This window comes from Castanea sativa, chromosome 5 (genome assembly GCF_040712315.1).
Source record: "Castanea sativa cultivar Marrone di Chiusa Pesio chromosome 5, ASM4071231v1".
NCBI classification, from domain to species: Eukaryota; Viridiplantae; Streptophyta; class Magnoliopsida; order Fagales; family Fagaceae; genus Castanea; species Castanea sativa.
Window position 1 is genome coordinate 70763106 of NC_134017.1, and position 20263 is coordinate 70783368.

Below are 20263 nucleotides of genomic sequence, written 5' to 3' on the forward strand. Positions count from 1 at the left end.
CCCCTTTTACTTTTACTGTAAAGCCTACCTATGAATACATATAGTTGGCTACTTAAATAAATTGTAGCAAAAGTCATGTCAAGTTTTTCTTCTTTTTTAACTTTTAATTTGTAGAAAAAAAAAGGAAAAGAAAAAAAATGAGTGCAGAACTTTGATTGTCCATATGCAAAAAACTGTCATCTAAAAGACTAAAACCCAAATCTCATATGCATATCAATTTGTTCACCAGGCCTTCACATTGGATTTTTTGGGAGGGAGGAATTTCAACACTCGACATAGGATTCATAGGTAAAAACGCTATAAAAGACCACGTTTTCACTATAGACGAAAGAAAGAGTAAATCATTACATCACAGGTCCATACAGTCTCCGCCCATTTACTCTCTCGCAGAACAACTCTGACGAAAAATGCTAAATCCTCGTCTACCCCACTGATGTCTCTCTCGTACACCTATTAATAGTGTTACCATTTGGATTAAGATCCCATGCAATCCCTAGGGTATTGCACGAGTGCAATAACTCAAATCCTAGCCTTCCATTCAATCAAATGGTTCTAAAATAATTTCATGTCATGTGTCACTTGGAAAAAAAGGAATAACCGTTGAATTGCGTATTTGAGTGTGAAATAACCCTTCAAGCTTATCAAATATTTTTATATTGAGTGTGAAATTTGAAAATCTAACCGTTGAATTGCGTATTCTTATTATATTATTCATGCGGGCAAAATTTCAAAAAAATCAAAAATCAATTGCTATGTCATCATAAATGTTAAAATTTTAAGTTTTTGTAATCTAAAATTGTGTATAAAAAATAAGTTCATTGATCAAATAGTAAATAAAATTTGATTTAAACGAAATTTGATATACATATTAAGAACATAAGAAACATGAAATTTAACTTTTAAATTTTTAAAATTCACACTTAAAAAAAGATATATAATAAGTTTGAACGATTTCTTTCCAAACTAGTTTGGGAACTTTGTTAGAAAAAAAATTTAATTCACTCTCGTTCCTTCTTTCTCCCACTTTTTTTTTTTCCTGTTCATATGAACTCTCCAACTCTCCAACTCTTCACTCTGTTCTCTCTAATTTAAAAAAAATCCCGATGTTGATGTTGCTGTTGCTGTTGTTGTTGCCGCTTCCGCTCTCGTGCCCAAACCATTGTCATCGTACGGACCAAGTCTCGAACCAGCCACCATTGCGCCACCCACCGGCCACCGTTTCTCTCCTCCAACGATCTATCAACCCCTGCTACGCCTTTGCCGGCTCCACTACTTAGCATCTCCAAACTGCACCGCCAGCCCAATCACTTCCTAGTAAGTTCTCTCCCTGACTTTTCATATATATTGGGAACATGAAAGAAAATAAATTGACATTGCAATTTTTTTGATTTTTTTTTTAGTTAGTTTTGAGATTAAGGATTGAAATTAGATGGTGGGTTTTTTTGGTTGTGGGATTTATGGGTTCTTTTAATCTGGGCCTTTTTTTTTTTGTTGTAAAGTTGTGATTTTTTTTTTTTTTTTACAATTTTTTTCATTCTCACAGAGGTGATTTGTATTTAGAGCCAAGAAATTTATGATGGGTATATTGTTTTGCTTGGTATTATGGGTTGGGTTATTTATTTATTTATGTTTCAGTTTCACTTGTTGGTTTTTCTATATGATGGTGTGGGTTAGGATGGAAAAAAAAATGTAGAATTTAGTCTGTAGTTGATGTCACCGGTAATACCAATTAGAAAATTTTGTTTTGATTTTCTACGGGTTGCTCTCATAGTTTCTTCAAGAGAAGATCACTGTAATTTGAGTGTTTGGGTTCTTGGTTTTCCTTTGAACAACTTGTCTTCTGAGTTTTTTTTTATTAATTTCACTCATTAATTTGTTAATAGTTCTATCATTTTTACTAACTCCTAATAACACTCAAATTCAATTTGATGAGGAAGGCTTCATATATGTGCAGGCATCACACTTGGTCTTGATTTTGCCAAGGATGTGCTCATAGACAAGGCTGTTTCTTCTCTTATTTCCGTTCAATTACCTGATATTGTGAAGTTTGTGAAAATCCCATTTGTTGGCAAAGAGGTTATTTTTCTTCCAAATATTAGAATTTATCATGTTAATATTGCCTCCTTAGTTCTTCAGATGTTAATAATGGAGAGGTATGCATTGTCTTAGTTGCTTCGGGTGCCACTACAAATTTGAGCATGAATTGACGGTTTTCTTACATCACTTGGTTGGTTCAAATTGCAATTCCAAATGGTGGGGGTGCATCTGTTCAAGTATACAGCAGTTAGGCCAACTTTTGCTCTAATTGTAGTAAATTATAGATAAATTTTTGAATTATGGTAGATGTAGTTTTTCTTCTGTTGGGTTGTCTTTGTCATGGAAATTTATGTCTGTTCTTAGCCAAGCTTGAAATGAGGGTTATTCTGATTTTAAAAGGTGTGGGCGTAGTGGGCTGTGTGGGGCATTAGAAAAGTACTTATACATAATAATTACGTTTCAAGTTCCAGTCAATTTGTTGGTTTATTTCACTTGAAATCAATGAATCATATAAGATTTTTGCAAGATCTAGTCAAATTGTTGGTTTATTTCACTTGAAACCAATGAATCATGTAAGATTTTTGCATGTAAATAGAGGATTGGTCTTCTAAGATGTTACTGTATTGATTGAATTTTTTTTTAACGTTGCAGGATGATAGAGCATAGAGCTCCAGCTGAGCTATATTACCAGAAAAAGGTTTTGAAGCATTCAATATGGATTGATATCTTGACGTTTGCAAGACTAATTTTTAGTTTTATTAAAGTTTTAGACTTGATATGAGTGAACTTTTTACTTTGAAACATGTAATGAGACAAAAAGACTTGCTTAAGTTTTATGTTGTATCGTCCAATTTTGACACTTGAGTGTCCTCGTTTATGTATACAAAAACCATTACAATGATGTGTAGTACAAACCAAGAGAATGTAATAAAGTGCAATTATTCTTTTCTTGATATTTCAATATCTGTAATGATTTTTATGATTTATCTTTTGAAATGTTACCAAGCCATTAACCAATTATAGTAGTTTTGATTTCACAAAAAGGATGGTAAGAGACTTTTCTTAAAACTTTTTTTTCATCAAAATCAATATACAACAGATAACTGACCAATTTTAGTGAAAAATGCAATATTAAAACAAACACATAAAAAGAACAAAAAATATTTGTTCCAAAAGAGTACAAATTCCATTGAAATGTATACTTTGATTACAAGACCAAATAACAAGATAACAAAAGTTCTATTGAAATATAGACCTTGTTTATAAGGCCAATTTTTCCCGCATGCAGAATATATATATAATTTTTCAAGATCATATGCTTTTTCGATCTCAAGTGGCTTGAGTATGGTAGCCCGTTAGTGCCATCCCTTAGGCATAACCATGCTGAGATTATTAAGCCACCAATTCAGAAAAAAGCAGGTTTAGTGCTCAATTGCATCCAAGAAATCACCTGCATAGTAGATAGCAAAAAGTAGCAACCTTTAATATTGTGACTCACTACAATTATATTTTCAAATTCAAACTACATAGAAGATAATATTGAAAGGTTGAAAGAATGCTAGAAAAAAAGCAAGAATATTACTATTAAGATGATGGATGGACTTGGGCCCCGGGGGGGGTGGATTTATATCAAAAGCATAGCTATGAATACAGTGAACTTAGCATAAGAAACGCCCCAAGAAGGGTGGCCCAGTTGGTGTGGGATCCCGTGTGCAAGCATGAGGTCCCTCGTTCAAGTCGTGGCGGGTACCATGTGGGGGTGGGTTCCTAGCTTGCATTGCGTCCATCCGTTGGCTCTCTTGGGGTGCTAGGGTGAGGTCTGTGGCACCCCGGTCACAATATCTATGGCTCAATCTAACATTCCCTAGCGAGGGGTGCCCCTACTAGGTCACAGCCTGAGGGGTAAGCCACATATGGTCGCCCAATTTTGCCGGTACATGGACTATCAAACCTATATTACAAGGTTTAATTGCTATCAATTTCAACTATTACTACAAATTGAGAGCACATTGCCACAAAAATGCAGTCAAACAAAACATAGGATGAATATTTGACACACTGAAAGACATCTGTCTTTAGTACCAATTGTTTACTACCAATGTCAAACTGCATCTGTCTTTAGTACCTATTGTTTACTACCAATGTCAAACTGTCTACTATCACCGCAACAAGAAATCACACCCATGGTCTTTATCTCTTACTGTAGCTTTCAAACAAGCTACATCAAAACCAACCTAGATTACTACTAGCAAGATCACAACCAACAAAAAAAAAAAAAAATTTAAACATTCCACTAATGCTACATTACCTGTGCATAGCAAAATCTACCTTTTCAACTTTGAGAGGTCTCCAATGGAGACTCTCCATCATCAAAACTAATGCCATCTAACTGCAAATGAACACACTAAAGTGCTATATAAATTTAGAACTTCACATTGATGCAACAACAACAACAATTAAAAAAAACACGCAAATACGTAAAGTTTTACAACATAAACCTTGTAGAGTTCAGTTGTGGTTGTTGAACAGGGATGGACGACGATAGCTAGGAAGAGTAAGTGAGTTTCTTATTTCTTTTTAGCCTTTAGGTTTGAGTTAGCTTTAGTTTAAATTGTTTAATGACTTGTGAATCCGTGAGGCATTGAGGCAGTGAGGATTTTTTTTTTTTTATAAATATTTGTTGAATTAAAAATGTAATTGTGTTGGTGTTAGAGTAGTGATAGTCTTAGACTGGGATAAGATTGATCTTGTACTGGGCTTTCCTATTGGCATTTGGTTTGGGCCTTATTAGTGGTTTTATTATTATTATTTTTCCATATTTTCGTTCTAAGTTTTTTTTTTTTTTTGGTGGGTTTTTTTTTTTCCATGGTTTTATAAACTAATACGGTGAAAGAAGCAGAAAAGGGACTGATTACTAGTTTTTGGTTTGGACCGAGATCCGATCAATGGTCGAACTGGTGACGTCATAAATAATATAATTAATAAAATTTTAAATTATATAAATAAAAATATAATAGGTTTATTTCTAATTAATAATATGATAGCAAAATGTAAAAATATAATATTTAGGGACACTTTTCGTGTAAATTTAATCAAATTTCCTTAGAATGGACAATCACATGTTTAATTATAATCATAAAAATAAAAAATTTATTATATATATATATATATAATGAATTAATTGATGTTATATAAAAATTAAGTAACTTTTTAAGTTTATTAACTTAATTAACTAAAACAACTATTTTTTTCTAATCAAAATTATTGGAAGAAGAAAAAAGAAAAGTAGTTGTGCAGTGAAAAAACTAAATTTACGTGATTTTGACCAATTAATTGTATAATATATATATTATAATGTTTTTAAGGAAAATTAGTTGTACAATGATAGTGTGTCATGTAAAGCAAAAACCAAAATTATAGACTTAAAAGAATATAAAAGTATATGGTTCTTTTTATTTGAAATACCCTAAAATATTGTTGAGTTGCTCAAATTATGGATCAAAATTTAATTTTATTGACATAAAAAAAAATTTAAAATGTTCCCAATTTTTTTTAAAGATAAATAAGTATAAAATTTTAAATTATTATGTATAATGTTTTTTTTTTTTTAGTTAGGTCGTCTTGGTACGCCATGACGCGGCGCCGCCCCTGCCATTTAGACTTGTTGACTTGTGTGGAGCAGACCTCTCATCCTAGAAGGCAGAACTGTACATCCTCACTGCCCATGATACCTATCCCCTGAACATATTAATCCCAAAACTTGCAATAAAAACACCACATAAACTCTTTACATAATAACAACTGCGTAAAGGCAGAGTTTGATTTCATCAAAATGACTTCCTTCAATCCCTTCTCTCTTCCCAACGTCTTTCTTTCCATGCTTAGCTTAATCAGCCTAACCGCTCATGCTGCTGACCCAATTCCTCTCTACACCGTATGTGAAAACACCACTTTCAGCCCCAATAGCATCTACCAATCCAATCTCAAATCTCTCCTTTCTTCTTTCTCCTCCAACGCCAACCTCGAATTCTACGCCACCGCCAAGGGCCAAAACACCTCTGACCCTGTCTATGGCCTCTCCAACTGTCGCGGTGATGTTACCTCTCAAGTCTGCCGAGAATGCGTGGAAGCAGCGGTGAAAGAGCTAACCAACAAGTGTTCAAGACAAAAAGTCGCCGTGACTTGGTACGATGAGTGCATTTTGCGATACTCCAACTGGTCTTTCTTAACCACCGTCGACGAAAGACCAAGGATCGGCTTTTTAAACACCCAGAATGTGACAGATCAGGACAAGTTTAATCAGTTACTGAACATGTCGATGATTGCGTCGCTGACTGACTTGGCAAGGGAAATCTCGGACGTTTCAACCGGTGCTAAGAAGTTTGGGACCAGGCAAGTGAATATATCTGCGTTTCAAACACTGTACAACCTTTTACAGTGCACACCGGACCTGTCCGGCGCCGATTGCTATACTTGTCTTCTGGATGCTATAAATCTTGTACCTTGGTGTTGTAGTGGAAAGCAAGGGGGCAGAATTGTTTTTCCCAGTTGCAATATTAGGTACGAATTGTACCCATTCTACTGGATAGCAGCAACGGCGCCCCTGCCTTCCCCTGGACTTGAACCTCCACCTCCAGATTCCGTCAGTGGACCAAAAGGTAAACTGCACGAGCACCCCTTTTAGTTGATGCTTTTTTTGTTTTTTTTTTGCTGAGGACTGCTTTTTCATTCTTGATTAGACTTAAAGTCGAAATTCAATTACTTTCATGATTAATCCATTAGTTAATAGTTTTTTTTTAAGAGATAATTACAACGTATTGCTAACTAGAAACCCTTTTCTCCTTAAACTCTTAAACATTTTGTGCATTTTGTATATGGAGAAATGTCAAGTTAACTACAAGGTCTTTGACTCCATTAGTTAATAGTTAATTACTGTTATGCATATATTTGTTAATATCGTATGATATGCATATTTAGTACAAAAAAAAGTTTCGTAGGGGAAGGGCATATCGAAACTACTCATAAATCGTCTGATATATATCTGCATATCGTATGAATCGTATCGAATCAGGAAATCGTACGCATTGTATGATACATAAACATGTGGGTTTAAAATGGTTTTTTTTTTTTTTTTTTTTTTTTTTTTTGTGCGCGCGCGTGCGCGTGTGTTGGAATTTATGGTTTTATTTGATTTAAACAAGTTGTTACACTTTTTTAACATAAAATTATTAGGAAACTTAATTGAGTCTAATAAAACAGCAATTTCATGAGTCTTTTTTTTACACTCCCTTCTCTTTCTCCTACAAAATTTAGACTATACTCATAACACTCACTTTTATGCATGCAAATTTAATTTTTATGCTATTAATAATGTATTAAATGAAAATATAATTGTTTTTTATTTTGTTATTATTATTATTATGAGTCTAAAAAGTTAGAATGCCAAGAAAAAATATGAAGAAAAAATTATTAGAATAAAAAAAAAAAAATGTTGATAATAATGAAAAAAATGTCTATGAAAAAATGGTTTTGTAAGATGTTGAACATGATGATAACATTGAATTAGATGGAGTTAATTAGCCAAGAAGATGAAAATATATTATTATTTTGGTTCATATATCATGTATTATCACTTTTGAGTTTAATCAATTTGATCATGCATGTTATAAACATAAGTTATTTTGATTTATTTAGTTAGCTTTGTTAAATTTTATTACATAAGTAATAATTAAATTGGCCATTAGTTGTGAATTTCAATTAACTCAATTGGTAAAGTTTCTAATGGTTGAATAAGAGATCTGAGTTTCAATCCCTATTTGCACAAAAAACCGATTGGTGTCTTGATTTAATGATAAAAAGCTATTACTAGGAGTGGATGCCATAAGTTGAAATTTTCTCAAGAAAAAAAAAATTGTTCATTAGTTGAATATATTTCGAATTTATAATGAATATACCTTTTTATATATGTATATCTATAATTATTTTTATAATTTTATCAAATGTTTGTGTATCATATATGTATATCCATAATTATTTTTATAATTTTATCAGGTGTTTGTGTATCATACGATACACGATTTGATATGATACAGGATACAGAAAAATAAAAAATTGAATCACGATACGATTCACAATTTGACAACTATGGTTACACATTTGCATGTTCCTCACATTATAATTTGGTACACGACACTATTTTACAATTTTAAATATTTTGGCATTGTGTGTTTTGTATATACTGTGTAATTATCACATTTCTTAGTTAATATTAATTATTTTTATTTTATTAAATGTATTTTTTTATGGGATATTAAGTGATGTTATGTTTTCAGCTTAATTTCATTGATTTTCCCTCTTCTCTTTTATTATTTTCTATTGATATGGGTGTGTATCTTATAATTCAATCCATTAACTTGACACAAACCAATGCATTATTAAAAAATTTTCAATATTTTTTTGCCTTGTGAAAAAAGAAAAAAAAAAGTGATACTAGGTTGATCCGTCCCTAAAAAAATCAGGTGTCAATCATAGATTTTGTACATGAAAAGCTGATTAGTGTCTTAGTCTGATGATAAAGAGTTATCATTAGGAGCGAATGCCATAGATTGAAACTCTCTAAAAAAAAAAAAAATTAGTCATTAGTTAAATATATTTTGAATTTATAATGAATATACTTTTTATATATGTATATCTATAATTATTTTTATAATTTTATTAAGTGTTTGTGTATCTTACAAGATATAATACAGAAAAATAAAAAATTGATTCATAATACGATTCATGATTTGACAACTATGGTTACACATTTGCATGTTCCTCACATTATAATTTGGTACACGACACAATTTTACAATTTTAAATATTGTAGCATTGTGTGTTATGTATATACTGTGTGTAACTATCACCTTTCTTAGTTAATATTAATTATTTTATTTTATTAATTTTATTTTATGAGATATTAAGTGATGTTATGTTTTGAGCTTTCATTGATTTTCCCTTTTCTCTTTTTTTTTTTTATTTGCTATTGATATGGGTGTGCATTTAATAATTCAATCCATTAACTTGACAAAAACCAATGCATTATTAATTTTTTTTCAATATTTTTTTGCCTTGTAAAAAAAAAAAAAAGGGTGATACTAAGTTGATCCGTTCCTAAAGAAACCAGGTGTGAATCATAGATTTTGTATTCAGTTTATGATGACCTGTTTCTAACCAAAACTTAATTGCTTTGATCCTACTTATGGTACTTCAATTTTCATGATATACATAATAGGGCAAGATTTAGGTATAACACTTAGGTGATGTTCTTTAAGTTTATCTCTTAAGATTTTGCCTTGTGAATTTTTTCTTATGAGATAAAAGCGTATTTTTTAGTTAAGTAGCCATATGGTTAAATTTTAAGAGAGGAATCTAAGGAATATTACTTAAACTGTATCTAAGTTTTGTCTTACTTTATAAATCTTTCTTCAAATTTAAGTTTTTGATGAATAAGAGATATTGTCGAACTGTGAGCTGTGCTATTTTACCTCAAAACCAATTGGTGATAAGACAAATACACTCAAATCTTTTATGGCATTTGAAACCATGCCATGCAAGCCTATTTTTAGAATGGTTATAGGGAGTCGAATTATGATCCCCCCACAGATTGAATTTGATCAAAACTCATTGTACAAAATACAAACCACAAAAGAAATATGTACAACCCAAAACTCAAAATATAAAAAAGGAAAATACTAATTGCACACAAATTTTTTTAAGCAGTTTTAAATATAGGTTAAAAAGCAATTGAAACCATGGCTTGAAATCACGACTTCCAAATTGGAAATCATTTGAGTTTTTTTTTTTTTGGTTGTATGTATTAATTTCCAAATGAAATTGTGACTTTGGATTATTGTATTCACCTTTCTAAAGAGTTTAAATTTTCTCGCTATAGTGATAGCAATTGGGATAGAGATATGGAAGATAAAAACATTACTATTGATTTTGTATTCTACATGGGTGATACTGCTTTTACATGGACTATTAAGAAACAACCAATTGTGACACTTTGTACTTGTGAAGCTAAATACGCCTATGCTACTTCTAGTGTTTGACATGCGATTTGCATTAGAAGTTTATTAAAGGTGTTGCGTATACTGCAAGCAAAATCTACAAAGATATTTGTGGACAATAAGTTAACACTAGTTCATGCATAAAATCCATTCTTTAATGATTGAATCACTCACAATGATTCAAGACAACAAAATACATGACAGGAACTTCAACTTGAGATCATGAAGTAATACGATCAGGTTGCAGGTATAATCACCAAACCAATCAAGTTTGATGTATTTTACGAGTTACAAGCCTTACTAAACTTGACCAGAAAAACAAGTTTAACGGGCGACATTAGATGTTAAACTTGTTTAATTATTTTTTCATTTTTTATCATTATGATTTTTTTGTATATTAAATAATATTTGAATGAATGCATATGAAAGACTTTCTTGAAGTTAAGTGGAAAATTATGAATGCGGGGAGTTTATGAAGTAAATACATGTTGGAGATTTTTGATGTTATGCAATAAATATAATGAAGGTTAAGAGTGTGCATGGAGGCTATATAAAGCCATTCCTTCATCACTATGTATGCAACAATGAAAGAATTTAAATAAAAGACATGAGTGTTCTCTACCTCTTTCCTCGTCGTTCTCTTTCACTTTGTGTGCTTTGTGAGTGTGAGTCTCTTTCGTTGAGTAGTGTGTGAGGCCCACTAACTTCGAAAAATATTAGAATTAGAAGTGAGAGAGGTTGACACATATATACACATAGATTAAATTAAAATAGATTTTTTTATCTTGTATAAAAAAGAAAAGAAAAAGAAAGTGAGCAACTAATCTAAGACTCGAGTATACCAGCCAAGCCAATATGTTCTAATGGTATTTTCAATCTCATCTATACTGATCAGACGTAATTAATTTATTAGGCAGCACTTCTTGTAACTGACTATTACCTGTTGTCAATAAAACATGATATTGTATTGCAGGAAAAGGCAAAATCTCACCGGTAGTAATTATCGCCATTGTTGTTACAATTGCTGCCTCTGTGGTGCTAGTCATTCTGGCCTACTGTTTCCTCCGGAGGAGAGCGAGAAAGAAGTCTGATGCTATAAATGAAGAGAGTTCCAAGCAATCTGATGGTTTGCTTAATTATCATGGTATGCTCATGCAAGTGCTTTTGTGTTCATACGATCATAACACAATCTCCTCATTTTCAATATTATACGTGAAGGAATCCTTTCAATATGGATGTGTTAAGCGGCACTTGAAAAGCTATATTATAAATTAGAAATAGTAATTTATTGCTCTCTATTTGTAGGTTAAACTTCTAGGATGGTTGGTAATTTGTCTGAAAATGATAAAGAATATATTGATTATCTAAAAACTCTCACCTCATCATATCTGCAGACATTGATCTCTGTAATGTTATCTCTCTTACGTTTATTTATTTTTGGATGTTTAGCTGCAAGTGAAATACCAGCTGATTTTGCTGTAGAATCCTTGCAATTTGATTTTGTGACAATTGAAGCCGCCACAAACAAATTCTCAGATGACAACAAGATTGGTGAAGGTGGATTTGGAAAAGTTTACAAGGTATATGTAATCGAAATTCATTTCTTGCATTTTTTTTTTATAACTCAAAATAAGCATACATAGAAAATTTACTGCATGTCAATATAATTTTTTTTAGAAAAATTTAAGATCTTTTGAAGTGGTGATTTTATAAATTATACGAAGTAAACTATTCTAAAGCCAGTTTAAGCGTTGGACACATCCTCAATATTAATCTCACCATTTCCTTACTGAAAAATATACTTTAACAACTTCGTCCTAAATTTTTCTGTTTGGAGGTTATTTCATTCAGGGTGTGCTACTTGACGGGAAGGAAATAGCAGTTAAAAGGTTCTCATCAAAGTCATTGCAAGGCTTAGAGGAATTAAAAAATGAGATCATACTTATTGCAAAACTTCAGCATAAAAATCTTGTGAGGTTATTGGGATTTGGCATAGAGGGAGGGGAAAAGCTGCTTGTATACGAGTTCATGCCCAACAAAAGCCTTGATATTTTTATTTTTGGTTTGTTTCTTTCTACATTCTGTTTCATAAGCTTGATAATATTTTGGATTGCTTGTAAATTCATACAATGCACACTTATGCATGATGTCATTACTTAACATTAATATTGAATTTTAGATTCAAAGAGGCGCCTATTACTTGATTGGAAGATTTGCTATAACATTATTAGCGGGATTGCCAGAGGACTTCTATATCTTCGTGAGGACTCCCGCCTTAAAATCATTCATAGGGACTTGAAGCCTGGCAATGTGTTGTTGGACCATGACATGGTTGCCAAAATATCAGATTTTGGAATGGCGAGGATCTTTTATGAAAAACAGAATATAGCAAACACCAAAAGAATTGTTGGAACATAGTAAGCCACTTCTTCCTATATCTTTCTCTTCTTTTTGATTTTAATGCTAACAATAATAATAATAATAATAATAATAATAATAATAATAATAATAATAATTTTTGTATACAAATAGCGGGTATATGGCTCCAGAATATGCAATGGAATGAGTGTTCTCTGTGAAGTCAGATGTCTTCAGCTTTGGTGTAATCTTGCTTAAGATTATTAGTGGGAAAAAGAGTAGTGGCTTTTATCTTACAGAACATGCCCAAACACTCCTTGCATATGTATGTTAACTTTTATCTCCTTGAATTAGAATTAGACATTGCAATATGGACTGCATATGTGAAATATAACTCCATTCGAAATCTAAATTGATAGGCATGGAGACTATGGTGTGAAGATAAAGTGTTAGAGTTTGTGGACAACTTCTTGATGGAATCATGTTCGACATTAGAAATTGTAAGGTGCGTACATATCGGACTTTTGTGTGTGCAGGAAGATCCACAAGATAGACCCACCATGTCAACTGTAGTAGCATTGCTGGGAAGTGAATCAATATCCCTTCCTAAACCAAAACACCCTGCATTTTCTGTGGCTAAATTCATTCAGATGGATGAAGTCTCTGTCAATGAGCTTAGTTTTTCTAGTATTGTACCACAATGAACGCGTACAACTGTATAAGATTGGCATTAGGTCTTGCATAATGGTGAACTTAATATTGTAGACTAAAATTTCTATAAAATAGGAATAGGATACGTATTGGGAAGGAGGGTCCAGTTTATAGAGCAAATGATTGTGCTGTACAAAGTTATTAGATAAGATTGTATGTTGTGTAAAAATAATTTTCCAATTTTCATTTGTAAGAGTTATGTAATAAAGGTGATTTTTTGGGGTGATTTTCTGAGAAGGGGGTTCTGAGCTATGGGACCTTTGGACAAAATAAACATGAGACTTGGACATATCTCATTGATGGGCCTGCAGGATGATTTGGACAGTCCAGAATTTGGATTTAACAAAAAATACTCAGTACCGTTTCCGACAATAAAGAAATAGATCTCATAGGAATGTGCTTCTAGCCCTATTGGCACCCACCATTCTCTTCAGTTTTTGTGTTGTGCGATTCCTTCCTACCAAATTTTAAACCAAAAAAAAAAAAAAAAAAAATCATGATTTGTGAGTGCATTTTCTTCGGTCAAGTCCTATATGGGAATCACATATTGGATTCACTACAACAAATTTGGCTTTTTTCAAGGGTCAAACCCTTGAAAATAGTATTTAAAAACCTTGAGAAATATTATTTTAAGAGTTCTATTGACCCTTGATAACCTTTGAAATTTATACTGTCGAAAAGGAAATTTTTAAGGCCTTCATGGCCTTCAAAATATGTGCTATAATCTTATTTTGAGAGTCAAGAGACCACAATCATGCACAAAATAAGATTTTATTATATTTTAAAAAAAAAACCACAATCATGCACAAAATATATATACACACACACACACACACAAAAATTTGTAATTATTAAGATGATATGCTATGATATTGATGTATAGCAAAAGTGATATCAATGGTCTCAAAAGTAATATGTCAATTATTGTTTAAGAGAAAATATATCAATAACCACACTGTACAAAGACCAAATCTTTCCAAGAGTTAAAAGTTTTGATACATTTTATTCTTCATCATCATCTCCAAAGCAAGAAGTTATCAGCTAGTGCAATTGAACATTTCAGCCATTATGGGTGCCCTCAAGTTTCTGAAAAAGAGAGAATGATACAGATTATGAAATTGAAACATGTAAGGAACACCAAAAGAAACACATGAAGAATAACCTAAAAGCAGGAACAGACTTCAGTGGAACCAAAACTAGTGAGATACCAAATCATCCAATAAATAAGCTTACACCAATATAAACTAATAAAGGGCCACAACATAGATCTTAAAACAAGCATAGTAATCATGGCATCCTATACTAGAGACACCCTTTCCTACTCCAAACCACAGTTGTAGTAACATTACAGTTTTGAAAGGCATTCGGTAATTTCGGTTTGCAGAAAAAAATACTATTGAGATAAATCATGCAACAATAGTACTTGTGTAAAATTGACCAAATTTCAATATATTTAATAACTTGCCAAGTTCTATGATTTTAACAGTCTTTATAGGGACCATTAATGACATGTGGTCTTAAATTTATCTAGGCAACTACAAAGTGTTCCAACCTTTCAGATGATGATTTAGCTTTATGCTGCAAAATAAAAGAATTTCATGTTGAAAGAAAAATTATTGCAATAAGTATTAATCACATGTGGAATTATCATAAATTCCTTAAATTATGGGTTAAATGCCAACCTTTGAAGCATCTGCATGATGCCAACTAATGTTGCTATCTACAATTTTTGGTAGGCGGTCAGCTGTCTTCTCAAAAGATAACATTGATTCCTTATTAATCTCAATGCATTTGACAGACCTGAAAAACAATAATAACAATGAGTTATAAATTTTGAAAATAAAGAGTAAGACTCTAGGCCCCAGCGCATTTATAATTATCTTGGTTCTTGCTTGCATTTTCTAGTAGCTGCTAATGATAATCCAATTACACCAACTCCTGCATACAAATCAGCAACAAATGCACCAAAAGGAACATACTTCTGTAACTTCCGGAGCAAAATATTAAAAGCCTGAAAATAATTAGCATTGGACTGAATATTATTATTACTTGTGTCAACATAAGATAAAATTATGCATGTCTTGCTATCAAGTTCTAGTTATCTAAAAGAAAAACCTGAAAATAAACCTAAATGATGCAACAAAACATAAAAGTACAAAAACTTGGGCATCCCAAACAAAAAGGCAGGATCTAAATCCCAATTCTCATGTTGTTTATGCCTTCAGTCCATAAATCCTATCTTTTCAAGGAATTGATGATCCACATCCATTGCTGTCCAATATTTGATCTAAAAGAAAGAATATACATGCACAATTAAATAAGAAGAGGGGTTTGCTTGATTAGAAAGTCCATCTACCCGTGTGTTTGCTTGGCCAAAACTGGATGGAGCCAAGGCAATATCAATTCCTCCAACATGTTCCCAAAAGTCTCTCTCTCCTTAAAGATGTCTCCATCTAGTCCCAAAAATTATCTGCATCATCAGTTAAACATTCTTAGTTCCACAAATTTCAACCTTTTGAATAAATACAAAAATTTGTAAACTATCCTAACATATTGCATAGCAGATAAATACATGAGAGAATACAGTAAGTCTTGCAGTTAAAAAAGCAGATCTTAAATTGAGATGACCTGCATTAGACGTCATAATTGTGAAGGAAATATTAACCATTGTAAGAGTATGCCTAGGAAGTGAACTATTCATTTCCCTATCTATTTCAATCATCTCCTCAACATATTATCCTTTCCGTAGGCTTTCAAAACCCAACATTAACAGTCAGTGTCAAAAGAACATTAACAGTCAAGCCAATCATAGTGGATTTGGCTTGGGATTATTTTATTGTTGAGTGGTTTTGGGCTGGCTGTTGTGTTGTGTTCTGTTCATATTATAGTGTGTGTGCACAAGCTAGTTGGACTTTCAACTCTGTCCAAATCTAAATACTAGTGCTACCACATTTTTGGCACGTTTTCATCAGAGATAATGGTTGATAATAAATTCTATTAGCATTCCAACTCATAACTGAAGGAAAACTGCTTCTTTGATTAAAATTTGAATATTAGTCTATGTTTTGGACAGTTGGGTTGGTTTCTCATGAGGTATGCCAGCTTTGTGCCTTCTTTAGCCAATTCATGAAGATGGAACACCATCTATCAAATCAACCCCATAAAGTCCTTTCATTCATATGATTTTTTCTAGTTGACATAACTGGAACTTAGGGAGAAGGGCAGAATAGAAAAAGCCTTTTAGTAAATAAAAAAAGGGGGGACTACAAGTCAGAACAGAAAACAAATCTGTTGAAAGAAATAAAAGATAAAGCATAACAGAGTTGATACTTTTTTACATCAGCCTAGAATGAATCTAGGGGGATTAGAATGTGACAAGACTAAAGTAGAGAATGTAAAGGTACTTGCAAGTACTGAGAAAACAAGCATAAAGAGTTAATGCCAATGAAGAGTAGGAAGTCAAGTAATTTATAAAAAAAATCATATGGTACAAAAGGCAATACATAACTATAAAATGCAGGTTTTTCCCCTCCTTATCTCAAATTTAAAGAACAATGAGAAACAGCAATAATGTGTAAGCATAGATAGCTCCACAAACATACAAATATCGATCAGCTTTACAATAACACCTGGGGATAGAATGTGGATCTGGATGAAAGAGACTGCTGCAAGAAAACTTTGCACAAATCACACAATACATAGCTACAAAACTAGCTTGGCTTTGCTTTTTGCAAATGGCTTACCTTGGCATAGTAGTCCTTTCAAACTTTGTGTGCAATCTGATGACCTCCCAAATCAAATGCTTTGAACTTAATTTTCCCAATACTCAACTCCTCAGATGTAGGGTATTGTGTCAGATGTTGCTGTACTAATCTCTGAAAATCAATCAAAGAAGGCTCAACATCACCCATGACACCCAAAAGCAAATTGCCCAAATGGACATATGACAATGCAAGGATCATGATATTCCATAACAAATATCATCCCACTAATTTGAACCTTCATAATTCATAAAATTCACACACATTTTCAGCTTAACTAGGCCTTGCACAGAACATGATACTCCAAAACAATGCCAAGAGCCTTGAAGCCAAACCTTTGATAATTGAAAATTAAAAAGCTAGATCTGAAGCAAATTAATTATTAAACTAACACGCATTAGATCCAAATACTACAAACAAAGACAAAGAGAGTGTCCAAGCATTTTCCACACAATAAAACAACAAACAATATAAATTAACACATATATCAACAATCGCATAGTAACTTAGCAATTGATAAAGTAATAGTTCTTGAATCCAAAGGGAAAATCAATATTCATTCATCAACACAATCAGAATACGAAAAGGCAGCGAATTCAAATTGATTTTCACAAGCCTCACTAATCCAAGCAAGTCGTGCAGTTATACTAAAATCTGATTCGATGAGAATCTGAATGAAAAAAACAAGTTTTCGAATAATCTGATTTTGCATCAAAATTGATCAATTCGATCAAATAGAGATTGAATTTGCATGGATTAATTTCGATAAAGTGATTGATTCGGTGAAACGCAATAGATCAAAAAAAAAAAAAAAGCAACGAACATTAAAGCGCAACAGTGAAAGAATCGAATCAAATCAAATCAAATTGAATAGAAAGAAAGGGAAATTGAACCTTCTTGCGGAGACCAGAGGTACTAGGCTTTTGGCCATCGATTGGCTTGGTCTCAACGCGAGAAACCTTGAACACCATTGTTGAGAGAATGAGAGAAAGAGTGACTTCCATTTCTCAGTTTTCTGAAAAATGTGAAACGAAAATCAGGGGGAAATCAACGAAAAAGTGTGGGTAAACCAAAAAATCAAAGACGAAATTAGGGTATGTTACTTTCATGGTCAATTCGTACCTGATCGAAGCTGAGAACACAAGGCCGAGAGAGACGAAGAGTCACAAATTGCCGAGACCAATTCGTACCTAATCAGAGCTGCGTGATTTCCATGATCGTCGAGCTCTGAGATTTCCATCAAGCTCTTTGGGCTCAATGCTTTCTCAGTTTCTGTGAGAGAGTGACCAAATATTTTAACAAGGGCTGTGGCTTCTTTTTAAATTTTCCCATGGGCTTTTTTCAAGGGCTGAAAATTTTGTCATATTTAATCAAGGGTTGTGGGCTGAAAAATGTAAAGTTTTGTACCCGCTCTTTTTTTTTCACATTTATTTCAAGTGTGTTTTAACTTATTGTGAGGACCTAATAACCTCTTAGATAAAGTTTAGTAATATTTACAAGCGCACTTGTATGTATAGATTGTAACGATAGGTTTTAGTAAACCCTCGATAAAAGAGAGTCGAAATAACTAAAGTTTGTGGTATTATTTACGATAAAGAGGATAATCAAGAATATAGACCAATTGTTTAAGTTAATTGAAAAATATTTAATTATTTTCACTAATTTAAGCATTCAATTATCTTTTATAATTTGATTACATGCAAGTAAATTTGATTTTATCTTTTGCCTTGCTCTTATTCAATTGTTGCCAAAACAACTTATATTAAATAAAAATGTTATATTTCAAAATAAATTGTTTCTTATATAAATCAAATAAAAATAATAAAAAAAATTCATTTTGCATAACTAATAAGTGCACCAACGACAAATAATCAGTACATAAAAACAAATGTATTTACACCATTAATATTGAGTATAATTACATAGAACAAATTTAAACTAGCATGATGTTGGTTTCACGCACACATATATTATGTCACTAAAAGGATTTAAGAAATATAAATTGTTCAGATTAATATAATAAGAAAATGAACATATCGCTTTAGTGAATTCAATTTTTTTTAATTATTTCAACTAATTTAAGCTTGCAATTAATTTTAATAAATTTTATTGGATGTTTTACTCTTTTTTTTTTTTTACCTTTCAATGATTTTCTTTCGATGAGGAAGAATTTCATATTGTTATTTTTATTTTTATAAAAATTTTATGAAAATAATTATATAAATTCATTTTTTATATAATTTTCATTTATAGGAGTTACGTAATAAAAGTAATTTTTTGGGGGTGATTTTCTTAGACGGGAGTTCTGGACAAGATAAACAAGAGAGTTGCACATTTAATTTGGCTCACTAGATCTTCCATACATATCGCGCATGGGTGCAGGATGACTTGGACAGTCCAGAATTTGGATTCAATCAATTACACTCACTAACGCAGTGTCGTTACCCACAAGAAGAAATAGATCTCATAGGAACGTGTTTCAATCAATTATACTCTCTCGCATTTTGTTTTCTTGAATTATTTATGAGAGAGAGGGTAATCAAGAATATAAACCAACTGCTTAAAAGTACTGTCAAATATTTAATTATTTTCATTAATTTAAGAGTGCAATTATCTTTTATATTTTGATCACATGTAATTAAATTTGATTTTATCTTCTACTTTGCTTCCATTCAATGGTTGCCAAAACAATTCATTTTAAATAAGGATGCTGTGGGGAGTAAAAAGATCTTAATAGGGATAAGGGCCATTGGGCCTTGCTAAGGAAGGCCGACCTGCTCTTGGGTTCAGGGCTTGTTGGTACTTTAGGTCGGCCGTACAGGAGGATCCGAGGATCGGCCGAGGATGTTTTTCCCTCGACACAGGGAGAACCGGGACTACAAGGTACGAGGTTAGGGAATGACACGGTCGAGACCGGTGGTTAAAGGGGTGAACCCTTGAATGTCCTAGAAGCACGATGTTGGGAAAGTGTCAAAGGTAAAGGTGCTCACCTCGCATTAAAGCCCTGCACCTCTGCCTGGCCGCATTAATGGGGAGGTGACACTTGAACGTGGAAGTGAAACTTCTAGTTACGTTCAAAGGCACTAAGAAAAGAAATATCTAGGCTAAGGGAGGAGTTGGGGCAACACGTGTATAAAGTATTAAAAAGAAGAGTATTTAAGGAAGGACCTAGAGCAGAGAAAGGAGGAGGGACTTTTTGTAACCTAAAAAGAAAAAAGACAAAGAGAGAGAGAGATAATATAAGAACGAACTCTCGAGCTTACGTCAGAGGAGACCTATTTACATTACTCCTTCTTTGTTTCCAAATACTTGCGAATCTTGAGTTTGTCATTTAATCCTCGCTCA

The 20263-nt window shown here is 32.4% G+C and overlaps 1 protein-coding gene and 2 long non-coding RNA genes across 3 annotated transcripts; 2 read left to right on the forward strand and 1 right to left on the reverse strand.

The window, feature by feature from the left end:
• Positions 1-965: 965 nt before the first annotated feature.
• LOC142637036 (uncharacterized) lies at positions 966-2996 on the forward strand. The gene is made up of 3 exons (XR_012844507.1): positions 966-1314; positions 1955-2076; positions 2689-2996. It is a non-coding gene; the product is annotated as an uncharacterized LOC142637036 (long non-coding RNA).
• Positions 2997-5731: 2735 nt separating this feature from the next.
• LOC142636053 (cysteine-rich receptor-like protein kinase 25) lies at positions 5732-13642 on the forward strand. Its single transcript, XM_075810123.1, has 7 exons — positions 5732-6695; positions 11062-11232; positions 11538-11668; positions 11940-12150; positions 12268-12505; positions 12621-12771; positions 12866-13642. Exons 1-6 carry the CDS (start codon positions 5870-5872, stop codon positions 12652-12654), a joined length of 1611 nt encoding a protein of 536 aa, XP_075666238.1. The 5' UTR covers positions 5732-5869; the 3' UTR covers positions 12655-12771; positions 12866-13642.
• A 429-nt stretch (positions 13643-14071) lies between these two features.
• LOC142637389 (uncharacterized) lies at positions 14072-17951 on the reverse strand. The gene is made up of 5 exons (XR_012844621.1): positions 17812-17951; positions 16901-17032; positions 15514-15627; positions 14840-14957; positions 14072-14243 (listed from the first exon to the last, which is right to left on the reverse strand). It is a non-coding gene; the product is annotated as an uncharacterized LOC142637389 (long non-coding RNA).
• Positions 17952-20263: the final 2312 nt, after the last annotated feature.

Bases quoted from the DNA above. Each gene is read 5' to 3' on its own strand.
- LOC142636053 (XM_075810123.1), top strand. From the start codon at position 5,870: ATGACTTCCTTCAATCCCTTCTCTCTTCCCAACGTCTTTCTTTCCATG. The intron at 6,696-11,061 runs GTAAACTGCACG...ATTGTATTGCAG, and splicing joins TTCCGTCAGTGGACCAAAAG to GAAAAGGCAAAATCTCACCG. The intron at 12,151-12,267 runs GTTTGTTTCTTT...ATTGAATTTTAG, and splicing joins CCTTGATATTTTTATTTTTG to ATTCAAAGAGGCGCCTATTA.